At 34.6% G+C, this 14,979-nt stretch overlaps 1 protein-coding gene across 4 annotated transcripts in view; it reads left to right on the plus strand.

Moving 5' to 3' along the window:
• BICD1 (BICD cargo adaptor 1) overlaps positions 1-7,270 on the plus strand; it is a 256,755-nt gene extending 249,485 nt beyond the window's left edge. For all 4 annotated transcript variants that reach the window (XM_041735906.1, XM_041735907.1, XM_041735908.1 and 1 more), the window contains one exon: positions 1,139-7,270. In XM_041735906.1, coding sequence (XP_041591840.1) covers positions 1,139-1,226 — 88 coding nt within the window. In that variant the 3' untranslated portion in view covers positions 1,227-7,270. The remainder of the gene's footprint in view (positions 1-1,138) is intronic.
• Positions 7,271-14,979: the final 7,709 nt, after the last annotated feature.

A 14,979-nucleotide genomic window follows, 5' to 3' on the forward strand; every position in this document is an offset into this window, starting at 1 on the left:
AATTCCATAATATGTGATGGAGGAAATGCAGAATTTTAGAAAAACAGCAGTCTTTTCAATTAAAAGAAATCCCCATAGTTGTGTGTCCCCCAACCCAACTAGTCGTCTTTGATAAGGTCCAAACCCAAATGTGTTTTGTAACTTTACTTTAGGAAATTCAATAATTATATTCCTTTATCCTTTAAGATTATTCATCAAGACATTAATGAGCCTGGACATTTATGGATTCATTTAAACTGAATGCTCCCTTGGGCGGCCCCGGGTGGCTCAGCGGTTTGGCGCCACCTTCAGCCCAGGGCATGATCCTGGAGACCCAGGATCGAGTCCCCCTACGTCAGGCTCCCTGCATGGAGCCTGCTTCTCCCTCTGCCTGTGTCTCTGCCTCTCTCTCTCTCTCTCTCATTAATAAATAAATAAAGCCTTTAAAAATAAATAAATAAATAAATACATACATACATACATACATAAATAAATACTGAAGGCTCCCAAAGGTGGTTGTTTGGAAGCGTGCATTATATGCTCAACATATAGGAAGTTTTAAAACTGTCCTATTTTCACCGCCAAATAAAGCAAATAGTGGGAACCCTTAGAGCAAATTAGGCTTATCCTACAGAGTTTGGATCTAGCAGAGAACTGTAGGGTCCTCTAAAGCTTTGGTCTAACATTGTCTACATCCCCGGGAGCTGGTTGGAAATGAAGATTGTCAGGTCCCACCCCAGACCTATGGAATCAGGTGCCGCATTTTACCAAGATCCACAGGTGATTGGTGCATACATTAAAATTTTAAAAGAACCGACTTGAAGAAATCTTACAGCTAATCCAGAATCCTAGGCGAAATGAGACTGTACAGAAATGGAATGAAGCGACATTGGGGGAAGGATTTACGTGTCATTTCCCTAACAGGTTTCTTTTCTTTTCTTTCTTTCTTTCCTTTTTTTTTTTTTTTTTTTTTTTGGTGCATTGTTTTTGAAAAGCTGCAGTCGTCTTAGCATGCTTTAGATTTAATTCTTTTCTGTGCAAAATTTGTGTTTATGTTTTTAAAATTTCTATGAGAAGGTTGTGTCTCTCTAACCCTTACAAGTGTGCCTGGCCCCCTGTGAAGGCATTTCTTGCTGACATGCTTGTTTCTCCTTTTCAGTCCTGACCTAGCTCTCCCTGCCGAGCAGCCACATTCCAGCCCGCAGTGCGCCCCTCTCCACTGTCTCTCCAAGCCTCCTTACCCCTAGTCTTCATCTCCCACGGATGGATATCTAAGGTGAATGCTTTGTAGACACACACAGGACACTGCCCGAGATCCAGCGGGTGTTTTCTTCTCAGTTGTGAGATGTAGGATTGGATTCATGTTCATCCTTTTGGAAGATGAGAGAAAGTTAAGAAGAATAACACAAAGCACAGACTCCAGTGTGATGAAACATTTTACGGTTTCTGTAAGTCATGGATAAAGTTCTGCAATCAAATGGCTATGATTGAGTTAAATAAAAACAAAAAATAAAAGGAAACAGGAACTATGTATCTCAGATGACTGGCTTTACCTCGATAGCATAAGAAAGACCTAAGACCATGTAAAAATACATATATTGTAAAATCATCTTTCCTTGTACTTCAAATTCAGCTATAGAAGTTGATTCCAATATTTTTTGTCATTGATATTTATTTTATACTTTATTTGCCACATCATTTATGTCTATAAAAATCATTTCTGTGAGAGGTGAACTTATTAATTCCTTTATTTTTAGATACACATAATTTGCTCAATTAAGTATGAGTTTTAATTTAGTTTGAAATCTGGAATTGGCCAGACCGTGGTCATATTTCTTGCACAAAATAATAAATGAGGTGCATCGGAATGTTAACAATAACTGTATTTTGCTGCTACACTGATATTGTTTATGCACTTATTTTCTGATCAGTAGCTCATTAACTGCTGGTTCTTTTTTTTAAACTAGAATTCTTCACTTTACATTATTAAGTAAATCTAAGAAAGACTATGTTATGATTCATTGACTTATTCAACTTTTGACAGCATCTTTAATTTTTTAAAATTGCCGACAAGTAGATGCACTGGTGCTGCTCCTTTGTGTGTGTGTATGTGTGTGTGATAATGTTAAGAAAGCTAAATAACATGAAGGGAAAAAAAAGGTGTGTTTATTTAATGACCAGAATTTTTTTACTTTCCCAAATTCAGGGTCCTACTATGAGTCTTTCCTGCAAAAAGGTATCAAATGGGAAAATAGATAGATACATACATAGATAGATGTAAGTTAGCCTTTGGTTAATTAATTTATCCAGAAAGTGTTCAAATTTTGATTAAAATTGTATGTTTTGTTGTTGTTAGGTTTTTTTCATAATGAATCTTCCTTGCCAAAAAAAACCAATAATAAACCTTAGCTCATTGTCTACTTTTGACAAACACTCAGGTGCCTACAATCATTATATTATATTGAGATAGTACATGTTCCTAGTTTATTTAACAGATTCTGCTGGGTAACTTTTATGACTTGATTTAAGGCAATGGATTTTCATAGCAAAGTTTCTTTTGCACATAATCTGACAAACAAGGAAAACAGCTAATTGAGCTGAAAGGTCTAACACTCCTGGGCTCCTTAACTATCAACTGTTGCCCACACAATTGCTCCTAGCCCTGATTCCTTGTCTAGTCAGGTAGCCTTAACTTATTTAAAACCATGACGGTTTGACCTTTTCATGTAACTATACCTGTAAGTTCTCTTCAAGACAAAAAGAACCCTCACCATTAACGTAAAAGGTAGTTAACAATGCAGGGCTCTAACAGTGGAGATCTAGTAGTGGAGATCTCAGCTTAATGAGTGCGAGTGGGTGGTACATTAATGTGTGGTCCATCAAAGATGGCAACCAATTGGTAATCATCAAGCACAGTGCAGGAGCTTTCATCACTCGTAAGCCTGTTAAGTAGTGGTCACCATTACCAAAGCAACCAAGAGGTTTCGAGTTCCTTATATGAGTGCTATTTTCAACAGTGTCATTTATTATGCAACTTGGAGTAACTGGAAATCTACCAAAATAGAGATTCAGGTTCAAGTGCAGAAACAAGAAACAAATCTTCACCAAGTCCAGATCGTGGCAACCTAATGTTCTGCTCTTTCCTACCTGCATTGCCTTGCTGTTCCTAAACATTTTCTTCATTTTATTAGTGTTGTATCTGCCTGGTACCAGTATTACTGAGATAGTGTGGATTTTGTTGGAGTTCAATTAAAAGAAACTACCCCATCCCCACTCCTGCTTTTTTTTTCTTTCTTTTTTTCTTTACAAGCTTCATGTTTTCGGACCTGAGAAGTGGCATAGCTGCTAAGTTGACTTTTGATAAAAACTATTTGTGCCTGAGGGAAAATATGCCTTTTGAAAAAGTACCTCAGAACGTCTTCTTATATTGCCTCATCAATTTTGTTGGTAGTACAGGGAATTCAGCAGTAAGAATTGTCTGTGTGTAACTACAGGGCAGTACTGCCTATTGGCAGTGCAGTAGTCTTTCATGCTCCCTTTCTCTGTATTTATAATCTGTGAAAGCCAAGTTACAGCCAAAACATTTATTTCTCTCCATGGAAAGTTTACCATTGAGTCTATTATATACTGGTTTTATTTCAGTTCTTTATCTTGATAGAGTGGGAAATGCTTGTTTTGAAATATTAATTCTATAAATGGTTAATTTTAGCAAAATTTTGCCAAGAAAATATAGAAACTTGGAAATAAATTTCTAATTTTCAGCACAAAATTAGATACTAGTCCCTAAGCTGTAGGAGAGAATTCCATGTATTTACACTGTGGCATCTTTTAGTATAGTTTGAACTGAGCCATATCCATATTTATTTAGAGGTATTTAAAAGAATAAATATGTGTAGCATTGGTTAAAATTGGTACCTGTAAAAAAAAAATCAGGATTCAAAAGGAAATTGAAAAATTGAGGAATCAATGAACATCAAAAAGAATGAGCCTCAGTAAGACTAATTGAAGACAGACTTGGAGAATAAAAAACAACTCCAGAAATACAATAAAAATACTGGCTAATTATTGGGAATACAGTGGGCAAAGATTAAAGGTAACCAGCAAGAGTGGTTAGCAAAGTAACTAGGTAGTTTTTTTAAAGTAAGCACAATTACCACCCTAAAAAGATGTTATTATGCAGAAATGCTTCCATAACTGAGGATTTATCTTATCTAAAAAACTAAATTTTATTTAAAGGAGCAATAAATTGCCTTTGACCTGAGTGCACAGGGGTATACAGGACCCTTGGATTATTTTTCCTATCAACTTCTGATTCATCAAATCCCTTTCATACATCCAATTCTGCTTCAATAAGAGGAATTTGGAGAACTTTGAGAAAATAGGAAGTTGTTAAATAATTAAGAAAGACCTATTTAAAAAGGTGAAACTTTTATTTAGCCTAAGGAAGAGGAGGCACAATAGTGATCTTCAAGAAAAGGAAACTTAACAAACGAGAGATGCTGTAAGCTGTAGATATCATTATTAAGCCTGGAATAAGAAAGGCTAGGTCTTTAGTGTGAAGGATTTATATTGCCTCTATGAAAGAGATTTTTAACAGTGAAAAGTGAATCACTGAAATTGATAATCATAAGGAATATTGATTTTTCAAAAATTAAATATTATTGGTTGTCTAGTAAGAATTGAGTTTGGTGGCAAGGTATCTTGTGATAATGTATTATAATTCCAGGATTCCATAATCTTATGCTTCGTTTGAACTGAAAAATACATTAAAGTTACGCTGGTTAGTCATAAAATATTTTATTCCTTGAAAATAAGATGGCAATCTTAATTTTTCCAAGATATCTGGTAAAAACCAAGATCATTGGTATTATTTTTTCTTCCAGTTATATTTCATAATATCTTTAGTAATTTTATTATAAAAAGCCTCAATTGTCAGAGTCTAAAAAAACAAATGTCCTCAGGAATACTTTGGAAATAGAAGGTATGTAATCTCTTAGGGGGGCAAATGCCTCTCAAGTTTTATCTTTTCTTAAAAGGATCTTCAATCTCAGTATTTCCTCTTTCTAATGCTTTGGAAAATATTCCTGTACAGTTAGGCCTTCTGTTTCAAACAACCATGAAACGTTGGTCAAATGAACCAACTATGAATGTGGACAGCAGTAAATAAAATCCTCTACAATTCTCAAGTAGGAATTTCAAAATATGAAAAAGAAGAAATGAAATATATTTTCTACTAGGATAAGAATGGCAAATTTAATGTGTAATTGTTATAATCCAGCAGACAAAAGACATAATCTTTCTTTCAGAAAGACACATCAAGAAAAACTACTCAATTTCCAGTAAGGAACTGTGCTGATTCAGCCCAAGGAGGCCAAACACATTGATATTGTAGATATAAAGTAGGACTAGATTCAAAAGGAATTCTTAGGACAAAGTTCACAATTTAAAAAAAAATTGTCCTCCAGGGTTTTTTGTTTGTTTATAAACCAGAATGATTTAAAATAACCCTTGTATTTAAGATTGCAAGAAATTTAGAAGGATTATGTTTTCAAATACAGGGGACATAATTCTTTAAAAAGCTGTTGAACTGGAGTTGTGAGAGATGGCATGATCAGTGCTGATAACAAGTAATTTTTACCTTGTAATCCATTTCTATGGATGATGAGACCAATCTAGCTCCCGAGTGACCTTTTCCACTGTCTGTAATTACCCCCCAAATGAGTTGCATCTGTAAGTAAATTCATCTTTATTTAAATGCCAAATTAACTGCTAAAGTCCCTGATTTGTTGCATTTGTAGCCTGATCCAATTATGTTGACATCTGAAAGATTTTGTCGAGGCATCTCTTTCATCCTTCTTATTCAAAGTATAACTGAAAAAGATATTTAGTATTGAGATATGTTCCCCAATCGAGGATTTTCCAAAAGTAATATTCTACTTAAGAAGAAGAGGAGTAATTAATTGCCTTTACTGTAAGGGTGTGAGTACATAAAAGTATGCGTGTAAAATGTTTGCATGAGATATTTCACATCATGTAAGCTTTCCCATATTCATAATACAAACACTATAGAAGTCTTATTTCTCTTGTTATCTTCTCTCCATTAGGAATGTAAGGAGATTACTACCTATATCTGGTCTCCTTTCCATATTGAAATGCATGGCTCTAATCCTCAATGTATTTTTGTCCCTTTCCTCTGGAGTTATTTAAATTTGGCTGATTTAAACTGACACCTGGATAAACTACCAAGCCAGATTATTTCTGTGATTGGAGTTTAAGTGCTGTGGAACATTGGTCGAGAACACATTTTTATTTGAACTTTTCTTTCAGAATTATTCTCTGATCATTATGGTTCTCTAATAAAAACACTGAGAAGTAAATCGGATGCTTTTAGTGTGATTGTATGTTTTTCTTTCTAAAATGTCATTTAAAAGCAAAGATCAGAGAACTATAAAGAGAAATGTCATCATTTTGTTGACAAATCCTTATTCAATAATTTTGAATATCCATAATGAATCGTTTTGTCATTTAGGTTTATAGATATGATTATGCACCAAATCTTAGAGGAAAGAAATGATTTTGCCATTATTGCCACAAAATTTTTAAGCTCCATGGTTTGACTGTTAGAGTCAATTAAAGAAATTCTTTGAAAATCTTTTATGATATTTTTGTAATCTACTCAGTGTTTTTATTTGCATGACTACACATATATGATGAACCATACATGATTCTGAATTGTATTTCTTTCCAATATTAACATTTGTGTAATGTGTAGCCAACCCTGATTTGTACACGATATAATTGTTGTTGTAACGATTCTGCTATTCCTACATTTAATTGCAATTTTGTTATTCTGCCTTTTGGGATTAAATGATGTGAAGTGTTTCCACCTACAGATAATACCATATGAAAACATGACTAAAAGACTGACCTAAGAAACTCTTTTGTTGCTAATCATTTTTTAAAATCCAAATTTCAAGGGAAACTTGTTCTCAAAGACATATGCATTTATTTTAAATTCAGAAATGTTCTTATGAATTTATTATTGCTTGTCCTTTTTAATTTTTTTATTGTGGACAATCCTAAGTGAATGTCTCATGAGAGAATCCATATATGATATGTGCTTGTATTTGTGTAATCTGATCATGCACTCGATGGTTGGAAAAGGCACTCCAATGCTAAGAAAATAACCAAAAGCCAATATATCAATTCTTATACCTTGGTTTATGTTACCAACTGAATATGGTGTAATGCATAACTCTTTCCAGTAAATAAACTGGTTATCTTTTGTTCATTTCATCTATGCTACCTTTTTATCAGTTTGAGGAATTTTTCTATATGTTAGTTTGAGTTGTACTTACCAAAAAAAAGAAGTATATGAACTTCTATATGATTTATATAGTTATGCAAAGAGCCCTTATTTGAACTAAAAATGAAATGCTGTGCTTTGACATTTCTACACATTCCTATTAAGTTATGTTTATCAGATTTGCCCATTTTCTCCATTTGTCATGTCTCCCACTTGTAATCTTTTCTAAAAGCGTATTTTGGTAGGAGGATGCAATTAGCTGAATTAGATTAGGAATTTACCAACATGAAGAAAATGCCTGCTCTAAAAAAGAAAAAAAAAAAGAGGAGACATTATTTTAATGAAAGAAGGATGAAGTTTGTATGCTTTATTTTGGGACACAACCCTTCTTTGTTCTTTTTCATATGAAGGAACAGCAGAGTCCAGAAACTGAGGAAGATTAATTTACTAGCTCTTTCTTCAAATATATGTTGGAACAAATCAGCTGCATCGGGAATCATCTGCTTTGACTTGGTTTTATTTCAGGAAGCGAGTTAGAGTGAGAACTAGACAGGATATGGACTTCTGTAAGATTTTGATGTGTTGAAATTTCTAAGGTAATCCTCACCATAACTCAACAGATCAATAGGCAGTACAACAATTCTAGCTAACAGTTTCTGCTGACCTGTTGCATGAATCAACACTAGAAATAATAGTCTAAACTTTTCCCCAAATATCTCCTTTTTCTCTTCTGAAAGTTATTGCTTCTGCTGGAGGTGGGATCCCTAGGTCTGTTTGATCCATGATCTTCTCTTACACAGTGAAGCTGATAGTTATATTCAAATGCTAAAAACTGGATCAGCCTCCAAGAGCATCAAGAAAGTTTCTACTTATCCCTGCATTCTGTAGGTGATTTGGGTAGCACAGCATCCCCATGGGGGGAAGCGGGGGGGGGGAAGGAAGAGTCCAGAATTGATGGGAACTTGTGGGAGGGATTTTCTTAATTTGGGATTGTACACACATTGACTAGTACATTATGGGAACTCAATACATTTTTAACTCAAGTGGTAAGTTATTGAGAGATGGGTTCCTTGGCTCCTTGCCATCAAGCCTTAGTTATGACACATCTGGAATTAAGTTGATGGAACCTAACGTTACCTACTGTGATATCAGCAGGCACTAAATACCAACCACTTGAGGGAAATGGTCGTTAAGTGAGTGGTTATTCTCATCATTCTTTCTTGTTCAATTAGATCTCTCCCTGTATTTGAAGGAGTCTTCGTGTGTACAATAAAATCATCTGACAGAGTTCCTTCTTAAACATTTTATAAATCAACTATCATTGAAATGCTTTAAGAAGAAAGGATAATTAAGCCACAAAATCATCTGTGAAGAAAGATAAATCTCACTGGAAAAAAATATTGCCGTACCAAAAGTTAACATAATTCATAATGAAATTTAAGTGTAAAAAACAATATCTAGATAAGTCATAATTATTAGTGGCATTCTGTTAAAGAGTAAAGAAAAGTTACAACTGTTTACATAATTTGTGAGACCCAGTGCAGAATGAAAATGTGGATCTCCTTGTTAAAAAATTAAGAATGTCAAGACAACAATCTTAAACCAGGCAGGGAGCCCTACGCATAGGGCCCTGTGTGACTGTAGAAGGCTGGCCCATGAAGCCAGACTTGCTTCCAACTCTGCTGAAGTAATGATCCAGGACCTACATGGAGAAGGTAACTCTCTGGAACCTGGACTTTATTATTAACAAAAATGGGGTTTTCCAGTTTCTGTGCTTGCAAGAAAAAAATAATGTGCTTATTATCTGGGACACAACACTTTAATGCTATCACTTCAAAGAGTTATAAAGTTGGATCTTGCAATACTTCCATAACCCACTACACCCATAGATTTCAACTTAAAAATTTTAAATCCTGACATATCCATAAAGCTGTATAAAAATTATAAAAATCATTAAAATACATCTCATAACAGCAGTAGACATTTTACTGTATATTTAAATAAAACTAATTTAAGAACCCTACTGATAGCTTCATAACTCAACTTCCTTTGAAGTTATGAATGATTAATAATGTCAGTCAAATAGCACAGGAAGATTTACCTCATTTAGAAGAGCTAATAGCTCAAGATTAATAAGTGATTTATATCAACTTCTAAATAGGTCAAAGAGGAAATAAATTATTTACCTCATTGAGATCCATTGATACTGCAAATATAAGGGCACATGTTTTACTAAGATACCCTCCATGAAAAAAAGGAAGAAGGGATCCCTGGGTGGCGCAGTGGTTTAGCGCCTGTCTTTGGCCCAGGGCGCGATCCTGGAGACCCGGGATCGAATCCCACATCGGGGTCCCGGTGCGTGGAGCCTGATTCTCCTTCTGCCTGTGTCTCTGCCTCTCTCTCTCTCTCTCTGTGTGTGACTATCATAAATAAATAAAATTAAAAAAGAAGAAAAAATAGAATATATATTCATTTTTTCTTGTTTTTGGTAAAGTAACAGTGGAGACCTATAGAAATGGTTATCTGTAAAAAAGCAAAGTGTATGATGGAAGGGAACCAGAGGAGCCAGATTCCTCGATAGGAGGTGAGTGCCTTTTTATATTATTTTCCTATTTCAACCATAGAAATATAGTTCCTATTCAAAAATGAAAAATATAAATATGGGCTCTCAAAAATTTTACAACTAATTCAGAAGTAAAAATTAGCATGAATTCTAGAGAAATAATTGTTCTAAAGCAAGTCATGTCAGTGTAAGTTTTTGAAAAACATGGATTTGTTCAAAAATAAGCCCTAATATTTGCAGGCTCTGTGCACTGGAAAGGTACTTAAGCTCTATACACCAGCTGTTTTATTTTATAAATGGGGATAAAAATGCCCACCTGGCAATGCTATTGCAAAGATTAAAGGAAGTGTGATATATGTGACTTCTTTCAAATGGTATTTAGCTTTTGACAGCTAATATTATTTCCAAAAACATAATGTTTAGACCATTGGAGCTTTATCCAGATGAAATTCATCATTCACTTATACATTCATTAATTCAGCAAATATTTATTGAGAACCTGTTTTGTGCCAGATAGTGCAGTAGGTGCTTTATACATATGAGAAAACAAAACAAAGAAGGTTCATGTCTTTTTGTATTACGTATATGGCATTGATGCAGGAGATATACAAAAGACAGTAAATGGAATAAAAATGTAAATATCTAAGTATATTAGACAGTGAAACTGTTATGGAAAAAGAAAAAAAGGAGACCAGGAAAAGAGATTGTACTAGCTTAGGGTGGGGAGAAGGTAAAGCAAATCGCAGTATTAAGTGGGGTGGGTAGGTGGGGCCTTATTAAAAAAAAGGAAGACAAATATAATCCTGTTCATATTGTGATTGTTTCATTTTTAAGATTATTAAATTACATAATTATTTGGATTTTTAGACATTATTATCCATCTAAAAATGTCTATTGCAATGAGCTTTAAGCAATAGCATTTTCAAAAACTAGTCTTTTAAGATGTTCTAATAATTTGGAGTGAGCATTACAAAATCTCATTTCATTACAGTGTTGGCTTAAAGTCCCAATATTTATTTTACAAATAGGTATCATTATCATGCCTTTTTGAAGCTTTAGGACATGCCCATTTATGCTTCTCCAAAAAAATTTGAGTCAGATAATTTCATTCAACAGGCTTATTGATAACTGTCAATTCTAATGAACAATTCTAATTGACCCTATAAATAATCCTTAAGATAATGTTTTTCAATATACAGCCAGAGACTAAACTGTTCTTTCTCCTCATTGTTGATTCCAACTCCCTCCTTGAATGACCATTTCATCCAAATTTTCTATAAAAGTAAGGGCACCTTTTAAAAATACATTTACACACACCCCCCCAAATGCATTTGCACAAACTTTCTTACTAATACAAAGGTAAGAAAGATATTGTCTTAGGGCGCCTCAGGTGATAGAACATGCAACTTTTAATTCTAGGGTTGTGAGTTCAAGCCCCATGTTGGGTATAGAGATTACTTAAAGATAAAATCTTTAAAAGAAGAAAGATATTGTCACATTGCTAAACTTCGCATTAGCTTACGGCTGGGAATTACCATTTTTCTTAGATTTGTGTAGATTTAGACTTCCAGCCTGGCAATTTCATTAGAATTGGCAGAAATTAATATGTATTTGAAATCAGCATTCTCTTTATTCTCATGCATAGTTGCTCTATTCTGGGTTACTTTGTTAGAAAACAAAGTCCATGTTACTACATTTACTTACGTAATGTGGAAAGAGACTCTTCAAATTACAAATCTAGGTAAGTATGCATACTTAATAAATATCAAACAAAGATGAAAATAAAATCCAACTGATGAAAATATTACCTATTGAAAGTCTAATCTCCTGTGAAGAGTTTTTTTTTTAGTGTCACTTCTTTGTAACAGCTACAAATACAAAGCTGACTTGAATTTAGATATAATTACGATAATTCGATTTTAATTATACCAAACCAAAGGCTGTTCTTTAAAAGTGCGTTTTATCTGGTAAATTGCTGTCTTTGGACTGGATGGTGACAGCCTACCATACCAATAGTGTCATTTAATTTCCACATCTAATGATTGTTGGGAAAAACAAGATTTCTCAGAAGTACTCTTTAGAAATACATTCTTATTGGATGTTAACTATTCCAAAGTCCACATTGGAATATGTTATGCACCGTATTACATATTTTCTATATATTTTTAAAGATATATAACATATTTAAAGAATGTTTCCTTGCTCAATATGTTCCATTAGAACTTGAGATCAGACCAGGGAAATGGAATAACTTCATGTTTCTTCTGTTGTTGAAATAAAAACTAAATGAACTCTAATGCGTTCAATGTGTAGGCATCAACCTGTTCTTGTCTTATGTTCTCCTACAGTAACATTGCACGTGACCAATAATTCTTCAGTTTTCTCTTATAAACTGTTTAGTTACTACAAAAAATTCTTTTGTAGTCAATAAATGAACATTTATTGACCATGTACATGTATCATGGATTCTCAAAACTTTCTTGATCAAAATTATACTATCTTATGAAAAGCTTGACCATGTGCCAAAGTAATGGCAATCTCCTGGTGCTTGCAACCCTATACTCAACAATATTGATGCTTCTAGAGCAGTCCTATCATTTAGGACATATGAATGCAGTATAATATAGTTAAAACATTCACCGGAATACTTCTGATAAAGTCTGAAAGAAGCACAGAGAGCCTGTGTCTTTTTTCAGGTGGAAACGTTGCGCCGAAAGTATTAAACAAATTATGCAAGAACTGCTCATGATCTTAAATATACTCCAGATCAGCAAAGAGACAGGGTAATAATTGGCTGGAGAGGTGACCATCACTCTAGTGAGGCTGTGGACACAGTGTCAGCTCTTTAGGTTCAAGATCCTAATCGCTTCTCCGCCTTTTGACTAAGATCAAGTGAAGTTCAAGATCCTATTGACAGAAGAGCTTGCTCAATATACTCATACTGGTAGAGCCTCTCTTTGTCCTTTGGACGGGAGTTACCATCTCTTCCTCAAAACCAGGAAGTCTGTGAGAGATCTGATCATTTCAGGATAACATTCATTTCAGCTGGGATAAATCAGATTATTTTCCTTCAGATTGGTCACGTATGAGGTTCTGCTAAACCCATTCATTTTTTCTCAAACATTTGTTTGTACTTTCCTCTAATAAAAACAATACATGTTTATTTTAGCAAATTTGCAAGATGTAGAAAAGTAGAAAAAAGGCAATGAAATTCACCCATCATCATCTCTCAATAAAAACTGCTGAGGGGCGCCTGAGTGGCTCAGTCAGTTAAGTGTCTGCCTTTGGCTCAGGTCATGATCCCGGGGTGCTGGGATCCAGTCCCACCAGGGGCTCCCTGCTCAGTGGGGAGCCTGCTACCCCCTCTGCCTGCCCTCCTCCTCTCTGCTTGTGCACGCTCTCCCTCTCCTCTACTCTGTCAAATAAATAAATGCTTTTTTTTAAAAAAAAAAAAACTACTGGCAATACTTTGGTGCCTTTCCTTGAATCATACTGGATATACAATTTTGAATCCTGCTTTTTTTTTCTCTCTCTTAACATTTTATGGTGAATTTTTTTCTAGGTTATTAAAAGTTTTCAACTATGTCATTTTTAAGGCTGGTATAATATTCTATGGAATGAATAAACTACACTTTGTAAAAATTCTCCTATTTGAGGACATTTAAGTTGCTTTCAGACTCTCACTATTACAAATAATAATGCCATTAAAATCTTTATACACAAATTGTCATCTAAATTTCTGACTCTTTACTTGAGATAAATAATTTTATCTCCTTCAAGAGGAATTGCTCTTAATGGTCATGCATATTTTTCCTTTAATGCATTTTTCTTCAGTAAATTTCACTGAGTATTTTACTTTTTTTTTTTTTTAAATTTTTTTTTTTTTTTTTATTTATGATAGTCACACAGAGAGAGAGAGAGGCAGAGATACAGGCAGAGGGAGAAGCAGGCTCCATGCACCAGGAGCCTGACGTGGGATTCGATCCCGGGTCTCCAGGATCGCGCCCTGGGCCAAAGGCAGGCGCCAAACCGCTGCGCCACCCAGGGATCCCCCACTGAGTATTTTACTATATAAAAGTCACTGCGCAAGATGCTACCAAGGATACAAATATGAATTAAACAGAGCTCACCATCAAGTAGCTTCCAATCTAGAAAGTATATATAACTGTAATAACTGTTGGAAAGTGATACATTCCATGAACAAAGGTTTTGATTTGCCCTTTGAAGACTCAAAAATGAGGTGTCTTTTCTGATGACACACTGAAACCTGTTTGCATGAAAATGTTTATTCCCTGCTTTAAAAAGTATTTCTGATTGCCAATATTCTCATTAAAATGTTTATCATATATCTATTTGTATCTATGTTGAAAAAAACTCTATTGGATGTATTGCATAAATAATGTCACGGACTTCAGGTTTATAATTTGTCTCTTTTCCATGAGAAATTTCAAGATATTTGAATATCATTATTTTGTTTTCTAACAATGCAGAGTAATGGGGGCAACTGCAAATGCCTATAGACGTGAGCCTTGTAATGAAGCAATGGTGTCATTGGAGAAAGATGTAAATTTGCAATTATAGATTAGCATGTCATCTTACACCCTCAGTATATCAGATTCTGTTGATATTGTTATGGTATGTACAAAGGCATAATTTGGCAGAGCTTGTGTAGCAGATTTTGATAATAGTTTTATCATTTTTCAAAATCCAACTAATCTGGGTGCCTGGATGGCTCAGTCAGTTAAGCGTCTGCCTTCTGCTCTGGTCATGATCCCGGGGTCCTGGGATCAAGTTGGGCCCCAAGTTGGGCTCCCTGCTCAGTGGGGAGCCAGCTTCTCCTCCTCTCCGTTCGTGTTCTCTAGCTATCTCTGCCTCACTCTCTCTCAAATAAATAAATAAAATCTTAAAAAAAATATCGAATGAAACTTTTATGTAGGTTTTTTATTTTCATTGTATCAGGGGTCAAAAAAAATTGTAAAGGGTTCGGAAGTAAATATTTTCAGACTTGCTGTCCTTGTCTGTGTCACAGCTATCCTGCCATTGTGGTGTGAAAGCAATCATGAGCTGCTGACTGGGTTCAATAAAAATTTATTTATAGACACAGAAATCAGTATTTTACATAAATCTTATG

This window comes from Vulpes lagopus, chromosome 21 (genome assembly GCF_018345385.1).
Source record: "Vulpes lagopus strain Blue_001 chromosome 21, ASM1834538v1, whole genome shotgun sequence".
Classification (NCBI taxonomy): domain Eukaryota; kingdom Metazoa; phylum Chordata; class Mammalia; order Carnivora; family Canidae; genus Vulpes; species Vulpes lagopus.